The sequence below is a fragment of the Diadema setosum genome, chromosome 19 (assembly GCF_964275005.1).
Source record: "Diadema setosum chromosome 19, eeDiaSeto1, whole genome shotgun sequence".
In the NCBI taxonomy this organism is placed as follows: domain Eukaryota; kingdom Metazoa; phylum Echinodermata; class Echinoidea; order Diadematoida; family Diadematidae; genus Diadema; species Diadema setosum.
The window spans coordinates 453,681-477,328 of NC_092703.1; the positions used below are offsets into that span (position 1 = coordinate 453,681).

The following is a 23,648-nucleotide window of genomic DNA, read 5'->3' on the forward strand; positions in this document are numbered from 1 at the left end:
GCCAAAATACTTTGCCAATTTAAAGCTGACAGACGTGAAGTTGCAAATGGTACAAAAACTCATCTAAAATGTCAATTAGTCTTTAACTGGTAAATTAAATATAAATTTATATGTTTTTGATTTAATTTAATAAAAAAACTCAAAATAGTCAACTTATAATTCTGATATGTATCTTGTTTTGGACTCCCCCACTCTCCTTAGATTGGCACTAGTTCTGTCGCATCGGAAGCCTAATCACTGAACTAGAGAGACGGTTGTAGCCGTCTAGTTTGTGTCAAAATGCCGCTTGGTTTTGATTTATTTAGGAGTGCTATACCAGAAAAAGTCAAGCAGTGTGACAGACAACTGCAGGTAGGATTGATATCGATATGGGGGATATTTACGTTTACAGTTACGATCTTTTGTTGATGAATGCATCACTTTTCAGTCTTGAAGTTTTAGTCGAGGTTCAGTGCGTTAGTCCCACGCTCTGGGACTGGTGTCATGTTACAAATACAATATGTTAGACAACATTACATGACTTGTCGTTAGACCGCCTAACGTTAGATGGGTTTCTAGACAAATTCTGTAACAATGATAGAACGCTAGTGGAATTATGGGCGGCTTGCATTAAACTGAAATCAAAAGGGATCGAGTACAAGTTTTGCATTACCAACAAAGAATCGACTGGACAGATGATGAATTGATTATTATTTTAATGCTTGCAGCATGGATTGTGCAGCCACTCAGTCTAATAAGCAAACTTTTCTCATTTGTTTTTTTTTTTTTTTTTTTTAGATAGACCTCTAAGGACTTCTACAAAGCTGTCATTATGCTAAGAGACAAACTAACTGAATGCAGTTGTATTTTTGCATTGGTTCTTCCTTTTTACTGCTCTCTGATTTGCTCTTCTTTGTTGATTTGTTACTGTAGGAAAAAGATGAAAGAATTATAGCACTGGAAACTGAAAACTCCATGCTGTACCTCAGACTTGCCCAGGTATGTCTCTTTCAGTTTCAGACTGTCACGTAATAAAATGTTGAGCTCCACCCTTTTTGTGGCTGTATCTGTCACACAGTGCTTAATGGTCTACAATGCTATGTTGATTTAGACTTGTGGTGCATTTGAGAAGGTTTTAACTGTTGCATGAATAGAAGTCGGCAAGTAATGACCGTGGATGAGCATTGTGCAGAACCTGTTTGTTCTATTTGTTTGGTCATTAGACATGTAAGGTTGGAACTGCTGAGATCAAAGTTTCACAAAATAATTATCAAACAGCCTTCCTTGACCTGTTGAGGACGAGTCCCGAGTATACTCGGGCAAGTGTCTATGAGAAATGTGTGTTGTAGCAAAATCAGCCCATCCACAACGGGTTAAAGGGTGACCGAGTGAGTGAAAATAAGCTCAATGCATTGTGAAGAAAACTGACATTTATAGTGACAGCGTCAATCAATATCATCATATTCATTGTCATGAGATCAGTTATAACTTTCTAACAAAAATCATAATTTAGTCAGAGTAAATGACATTATTATGGATAATACTCCACATTTTTGTGAAATAATTGTGTATTTGTGATAATGTGTACTTACCTTTGCATTCACTGCCTTTATTTCTTCTTGTTTGACTAAAGCTGCAAGGACAGTTGGAGAGACAAAAGCAGGATGAATGTAACATTCAAACTTCTCTCATCACAGCCCGACAAAGAGAGTCACATCGATCAGAAAACCTGAGATTTCTTCTGTCTCAGATCAGAGTAAGTGCTTAAAATCACTGATTTCTTCCCTGTTTTAATGGCAAAAATCCAATGAGATATATGAGAACTAAATTAAAAAATGTGAAAAAAAATGCCTTGTCATGAAGATGGTTGTAGACATTGGAATATTAAGAAACTAGAAATGTCGCTACGGCGACTGGTGTATGCCTCCGCCATAATACATGGTTCTCCTAATAGGTCTATAGTACAATGTCTTGACAATGTGTGATGACAGTTTCACACAATTGGCAAAATATTAAAATGACAGGTTTGCCACAAATGTGCTGAATGTTCACTTTCCTAGAACTAGGTTCAATTGGATGAATGATTAAAACATCAAGAGTGCAGGTATTTGGGGGAACTGATGATTTTCACTTGACTTTTGACCCTTTTACAAGTTTATGCATTGAGTAATTTTCAAGGTATTGAGAAAAAGTATAATTTCAGTATCAAATGGTAAAATAGTATTATCGAAACCTGGCCTTTGACCTTTGACCCCACAGTTCCAAAGAGAATCACTGTTAGGTAGAACATGCATAAATATGTAAGTTTCATGACAATACCTTGAGTTATTTTTGAGATATGGAGGAAAAAGTGCAATTTAGCACTTTCACTTGACCTTTGACCTTTTGACCTTTGACCTTTTGGCAAGAAACTTCCCACAGAATATATATTGGGTTATACATGCATACATCAAGTTTTAAAAAAATCCTTCAGGCACTGCATAAATATAAGGAAAGTAGTTATATTTTGAGGAGTTGACCTTGACCTTTGACCCCTGACCTTTGACCCATGAACCCCAACTTCCCTAGATAATCACTGCCCATCGGTACAAGCATATATACTAAGTTCCATGAAGATACCTTGAACCATTTGCGGAGATATGGAGAAAAACATGAAATTTCAATTTTTTTTTCACAAAATAACCTGTGACCTTTGACCTTTGACCCTGTGACCCTAAAATCCACACAAAGTATCATCCCCCAAGGATATACCCTCATACCAAGTTTGATGCAAAACCACCACACGGTTCTTGAGATATCGACAAAAACAAAACGGGACGGACGGACGTACGGACGTACAGACGTACGGACGTACGGACGGACGGACGACCGAAAACATAATGCCTCCGGCCACTTCGTTGGCGGAGGCATAAAAAGAGCACAAAAACTTGATGTTTCTGTATGTTTTTACATAGAACAAGTGAACTGACATGGAAGATATGAGTAACTCAGGGATTTGATATTATATAGGGCTTTGGAGTATGTTCCATTTTGACATTTGTTGCATCACACGTGGGTCACAAAATATTGACCGTCATTTCTATCTGCACCTATTTTTTATGCCTCCGCCACAAAGTGGTGCCGGAGGCATTATGTTTTCGGTTGTCCGTCCGTCTGTCCTTCCGTCCGTCCTTCCGTCCGTCCGTCCGTCCTTCCGTCCGTCCGTAATGAATTTTGTGGACATCGTAACTAAAAAACCATTTGAGGTATCCTAATGAAACTTGGCATGTATGTGTATTAGGGGGTGAAGTTGTGCCTATTAACTTTTGGGTGCACATGCTCAAGGTCAAAGGTCAAAAGGTCAAGGTCAAATTCGTAAAATTTCACTATTTCCACCGTATCTATGCAATGCCTGAAGATATTTTCTTGAAACTTAGTGTATACATGTATTACCCAATTAAGATTCTCTGGTGAAAGCTTGGGGTCATGAGGTCAAAGGTCAAAAGGTCGAGTGGAAATATTAAAACTTCACTTTTTTCTCCTTACCTTGGAAATTGTTCAAGCTATCTTCATGGAACATAACATGTACTGACTGGCAGTGATTATCTATAGAATTTAGGGTTCATGGGGTCAAAGGTCAGGGAACAAAGATCAAGGGCAACACTTCAAAATTTTACTATTTCCATCATATTTATGCAGTGCCAACAGGATTATTTTTTTTTTTACACTTGGTGTATGCATGTATAACCTAATAGAGATTCTCTGGAAACTTTCTTTTTTTTTCTTTTTTTGTTTGCCTCAAAGGTCAAAAGGTCAAAGATCAAGGGAAAGTGCTGAACTAACTTTTTCCTCCATATCTCTGAAGTGGCTCAAGTTATCTTGAAACTTACTACATATTTATGCATGTTCTGCCTGACAGTGATTATCCTATGAATTTTAGGGTCAAAGGCCAGATGAAAATGGTAACAATGTACTTTTCAATACAGAAATTGCACTTTTTCTCCATACCTTGAAAATTACTCAATGCATAAACGTATGAATGGGTAAAAGTCAAGTTAAAGTCCTTAAAGGGAAGGTAAACCCAAAGAGCAATGTGGATTGAGTGAAAGCAGCAACATTAGTAGAACACATCAGTGAAAGTTTGAGAAAAATCGGACAATCGATGCAAAAGTTATGAATTTTTAAAGTTTTGGTGTTGGAACCGCTGGATGAGGAGACTACTAGAGGATATGACGTATGAGTGGACAACAATTCAAAGAAAATGTAAAGGATATTCAACAAAAATTCATTTTTCTAGAATTATGAAAGAGCAGTGGACCAACCGCTTTCAGAAAGCAGGGGGAATTTTGCTACCCTTAACATATGTCAATATCAAGTTGATGGAATTTGTAATTTTCATGAAAAATGGATTTTTGTAGAATTTTCTTTATATTTTCTTGATATTGTAGTCCACTCATACGTCATAACCTCTAGTAGTCTCCTCATCCAGCGGTTCCAACACCAAAACTTTAAAAATTCATAACTTTTGCATCGATTGTCCGATTTTCTTCAAACTTTCATTGATGTGTTCTACTAATGTTGCTGCTTTCACTCAATCCACATTGTTCTTGGGGTTTATCTTCCCTTTAAATCCCCAAATACATGCTCTCCTATTCATCCAATTAAACCTAGGTCAAGGAAGGTGAACATTCAACACATTTGTGACAAACTTGTCATTTTGATATTTTGCCAATTTTGTGAAAATGTAATCACACATTGTCCACATGTACTATAGACCTATTAGGAGAATCATGCATTATGGCGGAGGCATACCAGTCGCCTTAGCGACATTTCTAGTTTGCTGTTTAAATTGTCTTTATCCGCGTCTGCATCGTAATATGTATGTCTATCTAAAAAAAAAAAAAAAAAATTATGATTTGCTCTGTGGAATCCAAGGACATCAAAGGTGAACTGAGGATGCTGAGATCTTCTGCTGTTACCATGACAACGACAGCGATGCAGGATATTTCTGACTGGGCCATGTACAGAGTGAACACCTTGACAGACTCAATGCAAGCAGATAAGATGGATTTCAGATGTAAGGATAATTTATTTATTTTTAATTTTATCGATTGATTTATTAATGGTTTGAAAGACAACTACCATGGCTTTAGACCATGATCACACACAAGAAAAAGAAAGTGATAAAGATTAATGAGACATGGCAAAAATATAGGTGATTCATCGTGTTCTTTATACGGATCCATTTATTGTTTCTGTATGAGAATTGATTGAGAAAGACACTTTGGTCTTTATTGTCATGCATTGCTTCAAGGACAGAAAAATCCAACCTAGATCTAGGTCAAATTCTGAACTGCCTGTGTTTGTGCATTTGTATAATGAAGTTCAAGGGATCGTACAGTTTTGGTTGAGACCTAATTTCAGGTTTCTAACATTTTTGGTGAGATAATGAGAAACCTCTTATGAAATATGAAAGAGCATGTAATTCTATGAGGAATTCAATGTTTATTTGATGAAAATTGGTTTTGAAATGGCTGAGATATCCAAAAAAGAGTAATTCTAATAAAGTGTGGGACCCTCACTTTATTACGATCACTTCATTTTACTTTGTTTTTGGATGTTTCAGTCATTCCAAACCCGATTTTCATCAAATAAACTTTGAATTCCTCTTAAAATGGTATGCTCTGTACTACTGCATATCATAAGTGTTTTCTTGGTATCTCGCAAAAAATTAAAAAGCCCAATTCTCATCTCCACCAATACTGTACCATCCCTTTCAAGTTTGTGACATATTTCCATCAAACTGTGTACACAGAGCCTCAAAGCCCTGAGCCAAGATTCTTTAGGAATGACTTCATCTCTGTTGGAGAGTGTAAGAGTATATTGTGTATGTATGCTTCATATGCCAGCTTGTTTTGTTGTATCTCATTGTGTTGAGGTTAAGTCTTGACACATGGCTCCTACTACAGAAAACTAATCTTGGAAGTGAGTGCTCAGTGAAGATTATAAATTTCAAAGTTGCTTGCTGTATGTCCTTGTCTTGACAGTGCTACAGCAAGAAGTGAGAACCTTGGAGAAGAATCTGACTCTGGCCCAGGAGAGATACATGAAGGAGAAGGGAAGGAGAAGAGAACTTCACAATGCTATTGTTGTGAGTTTCAAATACTGATACCATTCTCTATTAGCCTTTCATCAATGTGCACTCTATTGTCAATTTATGTGTCTTCAAGGTTTAATCCTTTCTCTACAAAATCCCTATTTTCAAAGACCTTAAACAGGACCTACAACAATTCTGTAGGCAAATTAATGGTTAATATGAGATTCATTAAGAGTGTACTGTAGTTTGTTTCTGCTTTAGAGACTTGTGTATAATTGTGTCTTGTATACTGCTTCACTGAGGTGTTACCTTGAATCCCCATGAATAGTGTAATGGAATCCTATTTCATGTGTGGCATATGGTTCTTTAACAAATGTGTCACTAATTTCATAAAATTTATGATTTTCAATGACTGCAGGGTAAAACAAGTAACTACAGTTCTCTTCTACTGTATTCTATGCCACTCCAGTGTCCCAAGAAACAACAAAATTAATTTCATGTTCAGTAGTATGTTGACCACAAAACTAAATATACCAATAAAAATTGCTTTCAGTGGTGTAACTCTGCTACTAGCAGTAGTAATCTGTTCAAGCCCAACATCAATACAATGGCATTTTAAGCTTGTAGATCTGAAATGATTATTGAATGATACAATAGGTGTATGTAGTGTGAGTGACAGAGGTGTGGTGTATCAAAGGAATTAAGCTTGTTATATTTCCCTTTTACACAGGAGCTGAGGGGTAACATCAGAGTGCACTGCCGAGTAAGACCAGTCCTGGATTATGACCTTGAACATATGGGCTCCAGTACACTGAGTAACAGGTGGGAATTAAAGTAGCAGATTCATTCAAAAAGAGTATGTTGTAGCTGGGGTGACAAGACCTTGTATCTCAAATTTGGGTGAAAATGACTTTTTGGATTAATGGTCAGATAATCAGTGAAGTGATGTCCTGTCCAAGTCCTGCGTGTCGCTGTCTTTCCTCTGAAATAAAGCCACCATGGCATGTCAAAGGAAAGAGAATCCCATTTGTTATAATGCTTTGGCTACCATGTTTTTTTGCTATCCTGAACATTTGACATTTTGTAGATATGAGGTCTTGTCACCCCAGTGATGATGTGAGACAAGAAATCTTGTCAACACACACAAACACACTCACACACTCCATGCATGCCCTGAAAAAAAAAAAAGCATGCAAACAAACAGAGAGAGAGAGACACACACACATAGGGTAATTGAGCACTCTGCTTCATAATGGACTAATTACGAATATAGGATTTTGATTCTTTCTTTCTATGTAATGAGCTATGTGACAGGGATTGCTTAATGTGTAAAGATGTGTTGGATGTGTTATGTGTTAATGTAGGACAGCTGTACCTGTGATTATGGCAGACAATACTAAGTATGAACTCTGAATACTACATGTATCATTAGAAGTTTGCCACAAATGTAGAAACAATTGTTCTTTTTCCCTGACTTTTTCCCTCTCTCCATCATGTTAAGATCTCCAGTGTATATCTTCCCAGTCTTTATTCTTTCAATTAATCAGTGTATGTTTATAATGACTCTTGAATGTTTGCCCATATCCAGGCAGGGGGATACTGCAGAAGAGGTGGTGTATGTGATTGATGAGGTAGGTACAAACATATTTTTAAGCAAAATCACTGAGAGAAAGATTATAGATTCTATTCAACAATGAATCGTCAGGGAATAATGGTACAATTTCTTTAGCTATGCAAAACTTGTGTTCTTTTGTACAGTACTTGTACAATATACATGTACTCTTATACTTTGCTTGGTGCCTATATATTGGAAAGGAGTATAAAAGCTCAGTGCAGCTTGATTTGATGTGATTTTTTTGTAAATATCAAATGGCGTTGACAGTTGTGTATTGGAGGAATTATGTAAATTGTTGGAAGAGCATGATTGAAAATTGAAATGAGCATTGTAGTCAATGTATACTTCTCTTTTTCTCAGGATCATTAGCCATGTAAAGCTTTAAAAGATGTGCCACCCGTAATCAGAGATAAATACTAAATGCCAATGAATTGTTTGTGCCATTTCCAAATCCCCAAAACATTTGGAAGCACATCACATTCTCAAACAGCACACATCACGTTCTCCAGACTCATGAAGAACCCATGTCATCATTAATAATTTATGGATTATTCCAAATTCCAAGAAAGGAATATCAAATCGTACGCTGTATAATATTTTATGTGTATTGAACAAGGGTTTTATTATTTCTTTGTGCAGGAAAGTATGGGAGTGATTTGTAGTCGACCTGGCCATCCCCAGATAAACAGGACATTTGAGTTTGAAAGGTTAGATCATACAGCCTGTAAGTGTAGGGATCTAGAATGTGAAAGAAATTATTATAGTAGATTTTTGCATTACAAAGAATTTCTTTTGTGAATAAATCAATTTGTTGTAAACGCTAACATTAGCCAATATAGATGCAAGAGTTTCATTCTGGCAATTGTGGTAGCCCTTCTCTCTTCAAGAGCCCTTCTATTCCCTTACATTATTTGATGGTAACTGAATTCAGCATTATGAGACCACTGTTCTATGAAATCTACTCTTTGAATTATGATGATGAGGAAAAATGCCTTTGAATTTCCAAGCTCTCAAGGCGCATTAGCCATCCAAACACCCTAGTCAGAAGGGAGAGATGCCCACGGAAGTTAATCAGTCAGTTTTCTTGCACTTGGTCATTTGTGGCTATAATTTTCACTACCTTTATACTGTGAATGTGTTGCACCAGTTTGATGAAAGTTGAATTCTTGGTTTCAGTATTATGTGCCCTTTTAAAGTAATGTTTAATAACATGTTTTTGTAAAGTTTGTTGTTTACTAGATATGTATACAAAACCAAAGATGACAGCCTTTTCCACCCAAATGAGATGTGCTGTACTGTCCTCACACTGTACAGGGTTTACAGCCAGACTGAAGACCAAGATGATGTATTCAGTGAAGTGAAGCCTCTACTCACATCACTCATTGATGGGTAAGTGAGAGGACATCCATTCTATGTTTTACTTTATTTTGTTACAATCAACACTTCATAAGCAAAGCGCAAAATTTTGACATGGTTATAATTCAAACCCATTCAAAATTTTGGTAATAATTTACAAGCATACTATATGAATAGTAATTCCTCTGATAGCTCACTGTAAGTGATATCTATCATTCTGCAATTATACAGTACACATCAATTCTGTGAGCCAGCAAATCCTGTACACAGATCTGACATGGTAGCACATCTGTCATTACTTTGGTGTTCTGCATGCGCACATGTATGGTGAATGCATGATGGATATTGCTATAGGTGTGAGCTGGTCACGATGTAGGAATGTGCCTTCAAGTTGGATTAGTCAATGTACCAACACAGAATAAAACAATGCATTCCCAGCTTTGATTTGCAGAGGTGGGATAGGGATGTCTGTCAATAATGTTACATTTCCTTTTTCTTTCTTTCTCTCAACTGAAATTCTTGTCAGCACTCTGATTTATTCTCTTTATCTTCAATGGCTATATGTATATTAACTATGTATAGAATATACATGTATGCATTATGACACTATGTTGAGGTTTCTGTACATTTTGGTAATATAAATAGAGGATTGGGAAATATGATGTAAAAGCAAGCCTTCTTTCATGTGCAGTTTGTGATGGTCCCAATTCAAACCAAACCAACATTGTTTGTATGTCAGATACCAGTAATTGTTTTTAATGTTACATGATGCAAACTTTTTAAAACACCTTTTGTTCTTTTTGTTCTGGTTTTTTATTCAATAGTTTGCTTGTTTTTTGTTTTTTCTATAATCTAAAATGTGAATCTTGAAAATAATAACTGTTACAAGTACGCTGTGGTAAAATGTCATTACTTTCACTGTGTAATTGTTCAGATACAACGTATGCATCATGGCTTACGGACAGACAGGCAGTGGTAAGACTCACACCATGCTAGGAGGGCGCTATACTCACGACCCGACCTCATCTCGTACCATCCTTGATGAGAACAAGGAGGATGGAGTGGTACCAAGGGCTGCCAGGGAGCTTTTCAGGCAAGCCATTTCTCTCCATGGTTCTGTGACATTTGTTTCTGGGACAATTGCTCCCAAGAAATATCTGCAAGCTAAGCCAAACATAAAAACTACCCACAAACATAACCCTAACCCTAATCTTCACATCAAACTAAATCTAAAACCCTATCACAACCCTAACCCAAAGTCCTTAGAGAAAAGAAAACTGGAGCTGTTGTCACAGGAGCAAATGTTGTGTCTTCCTATCAACATGCTGTCTTCAACCCTTACTACCAATTGTCATAGATGGCTTTTAATGAACAAATATCCAGTAATCATGTTAATAGGCCCTACCCATTACATTGTAATGTCACATTTACTTTCTCAATGTGATATTGATAAGTAGCTTGTCTTTAATATCACACTGATGTCAATGTGGAAAGAGGGGGGAGATAACTAGTGCCAGTAGAATGCTGAGATTCACAGTTTGCAGCTACACAATGGGTAAATGACAGTTGAAATGATTCATTAAATATCCATGTTCAAAGATATAACATGAATCAAAATCCATATGCAGTTGTATTCACACAAGAATAGTGCTAATTGTTCATCTGCTATGATATTGCACTCTGTAAGGCAGTTTGTGTGCATACCAATGACAATAATGTGATTGTCACCCTGTATAATATATATATATATATATATATATATATATATATATATATATATATATATATATATATATATATGAAGAGTTTGTTCGCAAAAACCGATAAGTCCATTTTTGAAGATTTTGAAGTAGGGTCTCTGTCATAAAATACAAAATAATACCTTTTAAATGATATATTGGTCACTACATATAAAGGTACATTTTTGAAGTTATGGTCAAAAGAAGCAAAAATTTTCTTATTATTCGCTTTATTTTTCTCGACCTTTAATCGCAAATATCTCCATTTGGCAAAAATGGACTTATCGGTTTTTGCAAACAAACTCTTCAATGTACTTATTTTGTGTTCATCATTTTGTTTTGTTGCTGATTTGTTTGCGTATGTGTAGACTGCTGAGAGAAAAGCCTAATTCACACCAAGTTGAAGTCTCAGTGGTAGAAGTCTACAACAATGACATCCGTGACCTTTTGGCCCTGAACTCAACGAGCTCAAGGCATGGAATCTACACAGGAGACGATGGATCCATGGAAGTCCCTTCCTTGACACAAAGGTGAGATTTATGTTACACAGATGAGCACAGCTGACTCTATAAGGTTGTGTATTGTGACATTTAGACAATTCCTGTAGGGCAATTTATGAATACGTCATTTATATTTGTCTTTACATCAGATTGTGAAACTTTACAACCATCTATTAAATGGAATTAATTATAATTTTGAAGTACAATATTTTGCTTATGTTTTTCCAATGATTTGATTATACACGATTATGAGCCAGAAAATGACTTTTTTAAAAGATATTGTTTGTTGAGGTACAATGTAATTTGTATGCTTAAGTTGATTGCTCATAGAAAGCATGTCAAAGTATGAGAAAACAGAGTTACGAGGAAATCTGATGTTGTAGATTAGACTAGTAAATCTGTTTTGTTACAAACCATGTGGCGTAATGTTCTTTGTAACAACTATCCACTGTCATGGTAAATAAGGTAATTACTGTACTTCTGCGAAGATACAGGTATGTAAAAAGTTGTAATGAGAGACTGATTGTTGGAGGACAAGATATTTACCTCTTAACTGGATGTTGAACAAGAGGTCATTTGCAAAATTAGTGCTTTCATAGTCAGCTGGTTTGAAGACAATTTCCTTCATAGGAATGAAACAATTATTACAGAGTATGGAGTGTGAATGCAGATAGAAGCACACTGGAAAGAACATGTAGACTCTTTTTTTCTGCTCATTATTTTAAGGCCTGTCACAACGGCTGTAGAGATTGTTGACCTCGTCCGGCATGGACTGACTCACCGCCATGAAGATGCTACTCAAGTCCATGCCCACTCCAGCCGGTCCCACCTGGTGGTCACTCTGACGGTCACCATCATTCAGTCCCCGTCACACAGGTGAGGCTGTCAGGGAGATTCAGACACAGAGGCCCGAATTCATGAAGGTGGTACAATCTTGTCCATGGTTTAAACCACGGACAAAGACCATGGAGCGCCAAGTGTTGCATGGAATTTTTTGTTACAAAATCAGTCATTTTGTCAATGAAATGATAATTTTGTAACGAAAAGACAACATTTTGTAATGAAATGAACATTTTGTTGACGAAATGATAATTTTGTTAACGAAATGGTCATTTTGTCGACGAAATTACTGATTTTGTAACGAAATATTCCAGTGAGACACTTGGCGCCCCATGGTCTTTGCCCATGGTTTAAACCATTGACAAGATTGTACCGCCTTCATGAATTCAGGCCAGAGGGTGCATAGTATACAAATATACCAGGCCTGAGAGGCTCTGGTTGAAACTATGCGCATGAGGTGACTTCAGTAGCACTATTTTCTGAGGGGCGCAGCCCCGAAGAAAATAGTGCTACTGAAGTCACCGAAGGCACATAGTTTCAACCGGTGCCTCGAAAAATTGGCCTGGTATATTTGTTTTATATCCCTCCCAATGAATTTAAGAGTATTCGACTGCTGGTATTCTGTAATTTACCTCTTTTTTTAAGGGCATCTTGCTTTACTTTTCAAGAAGATTGACTAGTCATTCACGCTCGGGAAAGCAGCTCAGCAGGAGGGCAGCGCATACGCGTACTATGAAGAGACCACTGCGCGCTCAGCCGCTGAAGTGTACTCGGTGCATTGCTGTACAACGTACTGGTAAACATGCGCAAACTGCAAACTCACTACGCGCTTCATACATGCAATACGCCTATCCGATCTGTCAACAAGTACGTTCGGTTGCCACAGTGCGGTGATGATGTGCGTGCTCGAGCTGATCAACGATGTGACAGTGAGCTGCAGTTGATTGTGTTTTCTGTCGTCTTTCTACCTAGCTGTCATGTCTGTACATGAATATGGACTATCATTTCCTGTTAAAATGCAAGTATACATTGTAAATTTGGGTAGCATTCAGTAACAGTGTATAAGGTTAGATTAGGCACTGGAAAAATTCTAGCAATTAAAGCATCGAGTGCCACTGTAAATTTGTGTGATTCGTACGGTGTTCTAACGTAAACAGTGAACAAGTTAGACTCTAAACTTACTCGTTAGACACTCTAAAAATTAAATAGGAATGAGATTACGGGAAATAGGGCCTACTGTTAGACAGGTAGAACTAACGTTTAACAGGCTTAACTAGCGCTATATAACGTTAGAGCAGGCCTACTATCTACTGCAGTTTCGTTTGTCAACATCTTTTGGGTGGGTCGCTCGAGTTTAATACAGTAGTGAACTGCGAGACCAACTTTCAAACGGCGAAGCATGAACTCCCGAAAGGCCTACGGTACGTCGAAGAACCCTAGCTTGCTTATTGTTGTCTAATTATAGATCTACGATATCGCCTACTCTGTTGTAACGTAGAATGAGGGCTTTATAAGAGTCTGAGTCTGAGTCTCTCTAACGTAACCCGTGTCGCATTGCTCGAGTGTATGCGTGCCTTGTGGTTCTCGCGAAGTGCAGTGATCTAAGGCGCCGCGATACCCATTCATTTGTACATGAAATCTCTCGCGAAGCGAAGGTGCTGCGATGCCCATTCATTTACACGTGAAATATTTCGCATCGCGACGCGAAGCAAAAAAGGCGCGAAAATCACCAGCGTGGTATAGTTTTTACCATTTCCCTAGGGAGTATAGTCTTTTTCGCGCACTTGTATGGTAGAATTATGTTTTGTTGTTTACAGTGCTCTCGACCAATCAGAGGACGAGATGCATTTTGTGAGGGATATAAATAAATCTAGATGTAGATGTCTGAGACTGAAGAATCTAGATGTAGATGTCTGAGACTGAAGTAAAGGTCACTTTGTTGTCCAGTTTAATACTGTGAGGAAAGCAGGATGACCAACAGCATTCCAAGGGTGCCATTCGTTGATATGTTTAATTGCAAATGTGGAGAAATGCGTCCTATTGATATTACTCTCATTTGGATAGCAATTAACCAGCAAACATGGTACGGACCAGAGTATTGTTTAAACTTGGTTGATTTAGTGAGAATTTAGTGAGTTCTCTGCTACATTCAAAGAAAGATTTGGAGAAAATGAAGATGAAAACCGGTCAAGGAAGATTGACCTTAATGATATGAGTGAGGGTCATCAAACAAGGTTAGCATGAGAGGACCATTTCAACAAACAGACTGTAGACCTGCAAATTCAATTAAGTACATTGCAAGGCTCTTTATCAATCAATCAATCAGTTATTTCAATGTTACTGTCCTTTTCTGAAAATTAGTTTTGTTTGCAAGCATGTATAGAACACGTAGGTACAATATTGTGCATACATAGAATGCATACATATAAGAAGAGATTGAAAAAGTTGAGAATAATGTTTGCTAAGTTGTATGTTTTACTGGCACAGTATAGGAATTTCTTCGCAATTTAATGATTTACAACAGTGTTACTATAAGTGAAATAAACACTCTGTCAGGGTTTTGTCCATTACACTTTGCAGATCATTCAATGTTCACAAAGTATTTGCATTTAAGCTATATAGATGGCAGGATTGTTTTTTCAGTGTACATGAAATGTCACTGTAAAGTCTTTATGGTGTGCAGTCAATTCATGCCAGTATCATGAATTTGTATGTAATACACATAACTGGCCCAATCAATGTGCAGTGATCCCCCTTTCCTTAAATTCTTATCTATCTTTAGACCAGGCACAAGATCCCGGAGTCAGTCTCCATCTCTCTCATCATCTCTTCATGAGGAGCAGAGGTCAGAGGTCATACGAACCAAGCTTCAGCTGGTGGATCTCGCTGGCAGCGAGTGTGTCGGTAAGCTTCCACAATCATCTGTCTTGGGGGACATTATGTTTACACAGACTTGTCTGTGAGCCTTTTCATTTGTCACAGCATTATAGCTCCACATAACATTGTCAAAATTGCATTTGTTTGTACAATGCTAAACAAAATCATCATCATAAGAATCTGTGCTCTAATAGTGCATAAATGTTTTTTGTGTGTTACAGTGTGAAGACAGTATGGATAAATTCAGAACATAGTGTACATTTGCAGCCCTAGTATACTGTATAAGCTGCTGTTTTCTGCAAGGATTTAATTTTCAGGAATTTCGCGAATTACTGTTGGACCGCAAATTTAACAACACATGAAAATGTCACCATGCGTTAGGAGAATAGAGCACTTACGATAGCCTTGTGTCAATTCATGAAAACAACATCTCGCAAAAATGAACCTCATTAATATATTTATGCAAAAATAACAGCTTGCAGTAATATGTACTGTAGGTTTGAATGGACTAAGCCAAGCTTTGTTCTCATCATAGGAATGTCTGGAGTGAAGGGATCTGCCCTCCGAGAGACGTCTCATATCAATAGAAGCCTCTCAGCGTTGGCTGATGTCCTAGCAGCCTTGGCAGAGGGCAGAGGTCACGTGCCTTACAGGAACTCCAGGCTCACTCACCTTCTTCAGGACTCTATAGGTAACACATCAAGTCCTCCAGACAAACTTTGTTTATTCCACAGCTTGCCTCCACTGTAATACTTTCCAGTTTTTGTAGAATGATTGCACTTTCTCTTCTTTCTATCAACATCTTGCATTCACAAAAACATTTTGGCAAAAAAAAAATAGATAATTGTTGATGATATATTTCTAAGCTTTAACTCATCATTTTAACCTACATTACCATTGCCAAATTTTGACTTTGATGCTAGAGTTTACCATGTTCAAGTTTTTTAGTGATACATGTTTTGCTCCTCATTCATTGATATTGTTGATACTTCCTCCTCGTACCCTCCCCCTTCCCCTGTCTGCCCTGCACTGCCAATAATGTACTTGCTTCCTAACACCTCTGTAGAAGTTGAAATTTCTTGATAAATAATCCCATAAAGTGAGCTTAATCATCTCTTACTGTACTGAGTGATGTAGATTCTTGAGAAGGTTGTGCATACTGGATAAAGCTCTAAACTCTTTGACAAGAGTTCCTGAGTTTGATTCTTGCCTGGTATAAGCATCTTTGGGAAAAAAGTTTTCCCCTGACCCCCTTCTAGCCCCGGTGTGTAGATAGCTACACCAGACAGTGTTGGAGTAATGGTAGGACCTAGTGGAAGAGCTTACCCGAGTGAATATTTATTAACCCATGATATGAACAGGAGGTGATGCCAAGCTGTTAGTGGTGTGCTGTGTGTCCCCAACCCATCGCTACCTGACAGAAACTCTTCAGTGCCTTGGCTTTGGTTCTAGGGCCAGGCAAATTCAGAGAGGACCTGTCAAGAAGAGACAAGGCAGTGTTCTCTCAGGTATATTTCATTACTTCCTCTCTTTTCCTTTTTTTTTTTTTAATTCATTGTAGGAATATCACTTAGGTCTTGAGCTGAGCCTTATTTTTGTGTGCTTATCAAATTTCAAGGTCTTCTAAACAAAATCTATTGAACTTTAGAATGCATCTCCAGCTTTATTAAGCATTTAGTCACCTTCCTATAAAGTGATCTCTATTTTCACAAAAGGAGATAGCTTTATGCATTCACTGTGTTATCTCTGGAGAGGTAGCAGACTTGTGTGTATGATTATTGTCTGTATTAGGTACCATCCATTTCTATCTGATACAGGTTGACTTTCTAAAAGATGTGGCAGGCATTGTAGAAAATATGGGTTTTTGCAGTCATAATGTCAAACTATTAAGTATAATGTAAGGAACAAGGAGCTAAATTTGGTTGTATTCATTGTAATTTGAATGGAATCTTGATAGCAGGGCAAGAAACAGTTCATTGTCTTTGACACAGATAAAGGTCAGTTTTGAAATATTGAACTGGCCCTCATGTTAGCTAGTAACATATTCTTTTATCAAGTAGGAATTTTATTGTAACAACAAAAAATTTAGTTCTTCCTTATCATGTCTGTACACCAAATAAAGGAAACTTGGTTTTCAGAGGTCCAAGGGTCACATATTTTAAAAAGTGTGTTCATTGTGTGGAGTACGTACTTTGTAATATCAGTAATCAGATGAGATAGAAAACAACAATGCATTCATTTGGACCACAGAAAAGTTCTATGTCTGTTTTGTTGTTATATCAGATCATTCTAGCATGAATTATCATTACTGAAAGTGATGTGAACATTTCATTGGGGTCTGTTTTTGTTGATGATAAAGCCTGTTCTATTCACTCCTTTAAATGTTACTCACATATTAAAGGGAGTGGCGACCAGTCACCAGTGATAGCTCCAAGAGGCAGGCAGACACAGAGACACAGCATACCAGGTGAGCAGACAAACCAAGACATTTTAATACCAAGTTTGTTGAGGTCATTCATTGTTCCTTTTTAAACCTATTTATCATGAAGTTTGGCATTTGTCATGATTGTTTCTCTTACCATTTTGACATGGTGCAAAATACCTTCTAGAAAGCTTCAAGGAGCTTTAGGATGAACTGTGAGATATTTTCACTGTCTCATATTCATGTTTTCTACCTGTAGATTTATTTTTGTGTTTAATTCTCCTCTCTTTTTTTTCTCTTCAAAGCTTCCATAGAATCATCCATTCCAGTTCCAAAGACAAGAACTTCCCACATCACCCAGAGGAGTGAGTACACTATATAAGATGTACTGTAAAAGTGGATATTGTCGCATGAATTTTTTTTTTTTTTTTTTTTTTTGCGCTCTGCATAAAAAATGCGCTCTGCATATGATGAATTTCATGTGAAGAAATCTTGGCGCCCATTCTGTACCCTAGGTCATCTTGCAATATTTTTTTCTGTCTTATGTGATGTTAATTCTATATCAATGGAATATATTAATGCAAGATGTTACTTTTCAAAAGTCAGATATTCTTATAAGTTTACTGCAAAGTAGAAACAGGAATACATGTAGTTTGGTTCTGCATTTATCAAGCATAGAACGGATAACTGTTGCTGGCCTACTACAGTTAAACTCGCATAAGTCGATCTTCTCGGGACTGAGCAAAACACATCGACTTAGGCGATTTTCGACTTGTGCGTAAGTCGAAAAAAATCGACTTACAGCAGGGAGGTGTCTCACCTCCCTGCTTACAGTTACACCACACGTACATATTTATGTATGATGTACATGTATGTTGTCTACTCAGAAGCCGAGAGTTGGAGCGGTGTGCCGCAGCACGGGTCGCCCGGCAGGGCCCCGGCTAACTTTGTATGGACAGTGCATTAGTATTGGCACAGGTCCGATTACTTTACACCCTTGTTAAACCTTGGGGAAGTGAATATGAACGACATTTGAGCAGTGATTGATTCCAGTTTACCATACCGTGGCTTGAAATGCGTGTAGAGGTGCAATTCTGATTTACCCGTGCCCGTAACTTTCCCCCTACTTTCCGCTTTGAAAATTCAGCAGCTTCATCCATACCACTCCACTGCACAGCGCTGCAAATGCCAAGCTACACTGCAAAGCTCAATACTATACTGTACATGTAAATGAACGCATGTGTACTGTAGAACGCCTTACTGCGAGTGGAGCAATACACAGCCCAGTCGCTGTACGTACGTACGTAGCGCGACAGCTGACAGGGCTGTACCAGCAGACCTCCAAACACGAAGAGAGTTCAACGATCGCATGCGGTGTGATCGCTTTGAATTTTGATACTTTAGATCTTTTTTTTTGTCAGCTCAAACTCATCTGACAAACAAAATAACAATGAGTAATAAATAATGAATAATAAATGACAGTGATTTATCACACGATAAAATCTTATTCGACTTAGGCACAGTGAATTCAATGGTTTTTCCGTGAAAGTGTCCTTGGAATTTCATCGACTTAGGCGAGTATTCGACTTACAAAATTCGACTTGTGAGTGAATTAATACACGTAAGTCAATGGGGAAAAATCGGGACTTTTTAAAATCATCGACTTACGCGATTATTCGACATATGCGACGTCGACTTAGGCGAGTTTAACTGTATTCATTCTAAATTTATTCATTTACCAACTCTCAAAGTTTTTGTTTGTTGTAGACCTATGTATGCATTTTGTGTAGGCAGTCTGTTATTGGCATGGTGTTCACAAACTTTTCAGAAGCTTTTGATAGTCCAAGCAGGTTGTAAGCAGTCTGTAATATGGGAAATTGTGCGCAGCTAAGCAGGGAACAGATTCTAAGGCAACCTCATCCATATATGTTTTTGTCAGCCAAGTTATGCCATGGTTTTCAAGGGAATATCTTTTTCCTGTGTTTCCCTGGTTTTCTTGAGCAGGAAGTAGCAGCATGGAAAGCTATCATCAGTCTTACCACAGGAGTGGAAGGGTGTCGCCTGCTAGACCAAGATGAGATGCCTCTGGGAACGCAAACTTCAAACCTCAAGCTTCAAACCTCAAGTTAAACATTCCTCTACTGCCCATTCATGTAGCCACAACTTGCCAAGCTAGAAACGCATTGTTTTTTAGTCTGAGTTTATTTATTTTTCATTTTATGTGGTTGATGAGGAAGCAGCTAAATGCATGTAAGCAAGCAAGCACTGGATTGAAAACTTGAGTCCTCCAAAGGACAATACTAGGAGGATAAAGTGCCTTACCGAAGGACACAACCATTGGATTGAACACTTTGAGTAGACTTTTATGGGCTCCTTGAGCTCTTTAATTAGTTGTTGCTTATTTCCTGTCAGAGAAATAGAAAATGAAATAAAGACAACAATATATATTTTTGCAAAGCCAATTTGATACCAGTTTTAGAAAGCCACTAAAACCCCATGTTACCCTGCTGTAAACTGGTAGGTATATCCAGATGCCTGCTGTATGTTTACAACACCAAGCATCAGAATTAAGATTTATAGTGCTACACATGCACCAACATCTTTTTAACAGAGTTGACCACACTATTTGACAAACTGCCATGATGGCCTAATCAGTGTTGTGTAGTGACATGATCAGTGATATCAAGAGACCTAGCACTTAGAGACCATACCAGTTATTGTGTTGTGTATATGTGACCTGCTTTCTTTCCCCCTTTTTGTTGTTGTTGTTTTTGTTGTTGTTGTTGTTTTGTTTGATATGAGGTTCTTAGCAGGAGTGGCATACAGGTTAATTATCATTGTATGTTGTTTAAAGTTGGGCCATTGTTTTGTGTCTGTATTGCTGTGTGAAAGTAGTTTACACTTCATAATCTAGGCATGAATTCGTTTGACAGATTTATGGATTCATTTTCATGTAATGATAGTACTGTATTCATTCCATAACTGCTCTTTACTATTTATTTCATGATAAAGGAATAAATGTGTTTATTAGTAAACAGTACATGTGTGTATAAGTAGTTGTGTGTGTTGAAAGTATTGCACAAGCATTCTTGGACTAATGAATGAAAAGTAAATTTTGACTCGTGACAGGGCCAACAAGAAATGTGCATCAACTTTCCCTATAAACAAGAAATTTATAGCATAATATTAATATCTGTAATTAATGCCAGTTTTGCTTTTCCGTGTGGGTGATTAGACAAATCGTCACAAACAGAGGGCAAAACACAGTTTCCTTGTAAAATTATCAATTTTCTCTAACTCTTTATGTGCCATGGTCTAAACCCCCTGTGTGCCACATTATTCTGAAACAACAACATACAAAGTTATGATTTGGGAAACTGTATTCTGTTTTTCAAATCTGTAACTTTTATAGATTGTTGTTACCTTGGACATGTAATGAGCAAAGTTGTAGAGAAAATGCCAATGGAAATATTTGTCTAGCATTTGAAGGTACATGTATTTTGTTAGTGACTCAAATATTTTGTGAATTATTCTGGATAGCTTAATCTGTGATGTACCAGTACTCCTACACAAAAACACAACTTTCCAAGCCATGTGCATCTGTTGAGACCCTGTAAAACACAATACACTGTACAACTGTGCATTAATACAATAGGCAACTCAACAATGTCAAAGTCCAATAAAAGGCAAGCAACTTTTACACAAAATGGATATTATGGAGAATTACTCAACGCCAATTTTATTGAGTTTCAGGACATGTGTTGATCTGCACAGAAAGAAAGCCAGTTAATATGCTAATCTCTCTAACAAACTGTCATTGGGCTACAAGACTGATTCTCAACTTGTCCTAGGATGTCAAACTATCAGTGTGGATCCTACCATCCTTTGATGAAAGAGCCATGGATATGAAAATGCTTGTAAAGAATAAAATGTGAATTTGATATGCTGAATGGTGACTACATTTCTCAAATACATGTAGAATGCATTCATGGTTACATCAAGGAACAGTATTTCATCAAAATGCAATATTTTCTGTACAGCCCATATGTTACACATGAACTGTACAACTAGGCACAGTGCACCTACACTAAAAACACTGCTTTAAAGCTTTTATGACAGAAAACAGAACACAATTTAGGTGATCGAGGATACAGCGTAGGCCTACATGTATTACAGTGATACTTACAATGTATTTTCTGCTGAATAGTGTATCTGACTTCCAGTGATCAAGACATTACAGAGATCAGCCGATAGTTAACAAATTTTAGAATTTAAAGAGTGTTCAACATTTTAGAATGACTCGTCATACTTCTCGACAGGTGAGAAACCTGATTTCAAATCGGTATGTTGAAGAGAAAATGAGTTCAATGTACTTTCACATGACAACTCTTCTATCATAAAGTGCTCATTGTGGTAGGAATGTACTGTAGCATAAAGCTCCTCACAACATTTCAGTACTCTGTGTAGTTACAATAGGTGCTTGTGGCTGCAACAAATGAAAAATGTACACTAATGTAGACTAACATCACTCTAGTTTACAACAAAGCAGATTGGGTCACAAAAAGAATTCTATTTGACAGCAAAAAGTCAATGACATCTGAGGCAAATTTCTCAAAGTTGAAAACACATGTTCATAATATCGCAAAGTCTGAGATGTTTGATGGTTTTATCTTAATTGACCTTAAGCCATTTTGAGCAGCTAATCAACATACAAGCAGAATTGAAGCAACTTTTTGCTTTTACATGTATTTTCATGACTCAATATATGACTGGAGCTAAAATACTTTCCATGCTTGACTCATACTGAAGCTTTATTTTCAAGTGAACATTATTAAAAGATGGTTTTCTACAAAGTGTTCTTATCAGTTGCACTAAATATTTGGCCAGAATTGAGGTCACAGAAAAAAAAAAGCCAAACAAACACAAATGAAAGATGGAAGAGATTCTAGCTATAAACGAGAGAAGGGGAGCATAGGAATGACTGCTTACATACTAAATCTGAATCATTCTTAAAATTGCAGGAAAGTGAAGACTTGAAGAGTACAATATCAAGAAGTGGGTTATAACTTTTGCATATCATCATCATCAACATCATCATCATCACCACCACCACCACCACCACAACCATCATCATCATCATCAAGACAAAAGTGATATCTTGCCTTTCTTACACAAAAATGTTATTCTATCTTTGGTCTAAGAGGACAAACAATCACTGGAAGGTAAATGTGATGACGAGTTTACACAAATTCCTTGTTGGGAGAGCTAAGTGTTTTTCGTTCTCCACACACATGTATGCATGCACTTTTCAGCAGACACTGACTTCACTGACATCAAGCTTTGGTTATTTTGAGTTCTGCTAGTCTACAAAGTCGAGAATTTACAAACACCAGATTCAACTTTTCAGCCACTGACCAAAATTTACACCGCTCAAATGTATTTCATGTCCCTTTAATCAGAGGGAAACTCACATTCTACAACAGTCCTGGAATATGTATAAGACTACATGGGCACTGTGACATACCAGGTATTGAATGAACACCAAATCCTTGCTACAAAGATGTATGCTGTATTTTGCTTCACCAGCTAGAATTCACTGTGGCACCTCATAATGAAGAGGTTGGATATAATGAAATCCTCTTGAAACAAGGTGACTTTGTCGGTCCCAACTCTTAATATTTCTTTGTTTTTGCATCCTGATACAGGGAGGAACCCGATATGGCAAGGTATTGGACATGGCTTTCAGGTCCTCATTCCCCTGTATCATATCATTCATATACAGTCAATGTAGGCATGTTCCTCCAAAACCTGCCTAGGAGACTAGCCAAGAAAGAAAGATTCACTTTATACCTGTGTACACTCAGTCACTTGGTTAATAATCTACCACAACATACGTACATCATCTGCATTATGATATTCTAGAATGTACATATACAATGTGCATTAATTTGTACATTACAGTCTAATGAAAATAAGCATGAGAAAGTACATCTACTTTGATAGTGTACCTTGAAGTTTGATATGAAAGTTGATGACTACTCAAAGACATGACATACAATGTACAGTTGAACCTCTCATATCCGGACAAGTCGGGACCGGGGCTCATCCAGATAAGGGATTTGGCCGGATACGGGAGACTCAATGCTTTATACATGTACATATACATACACATGTACTGATGTAGCCCATTGTAGTACCACAAGTAGTAATGTGTATACTGCAACCTTTTCATTGTTACACTCAG

The 23,648-nt window shown here is 37.4% G+C and overlaps 1 protein-coding gene across 1 annotated transcript; it reads left to right on the forward strand.

The window, feature by feature from the left end:
- Window positions 1-239: 239 nt before the first annotated feature.
- On the forward strand, window positions 240-21,345 carry LOC140243155 (kinesin-like protein KIF25). Its single transcript, XM_072322884.1, has 18 exons — window positions 240-351; window positions 913-978; window positions 1,613-1,735; window positions 4,894-5,035; window positions 6,006-6,109; window positions 6,786-6,877; window positions 7,644-7,686; window positions 8,310-8,377; window positions 8,985-9,059; window positions 9,961-10,119; window positions 11,134-11,295; window positions 11,992-12,141; window positions 14,888-15,009; window positions 15,518-15,673; window positions 16,344-16,490; window positions 17,384-17,449; window positions 17,710-17,769; window positions 19,409-21,345. The coding sequence occupies exons 1-18, from the start codon at window positions 280-282 to the stop codon at window positions 19,480-19,482; spliced, it is 1,881 nt and encodes a 626-aa protein (XP_072178985.1). The 5' UTR covers window positions 240-279; the 3' UTR covers window positions 19,483-21,345.
- Window positions 21,346-23,648: the final 2,303 nt, after the last annotated feature.

Coding starts and splice junctions, on each gene's coding strand:
- LOC140243155 (XM_072322884.1), top strand. CDS start 280: ATGCCGCTTGGTTTTGATTTATTTAGGAGTGCTATACCAGAAAAAGTC. Junction 979..1,612: donor TGTACCTCAGACTTGCCCAG/GTATGTCTCTTT, acceptor GTTTGACTAAAG/CTGCAAGGACAGTTGGAGAG. Junction 9,060..9,960: donor CTCACATCACTCATTGATGG/GTAAGTGAGAGG, acceptor GTAATTGTTCAG/ATACAACGTATGCATCATGG.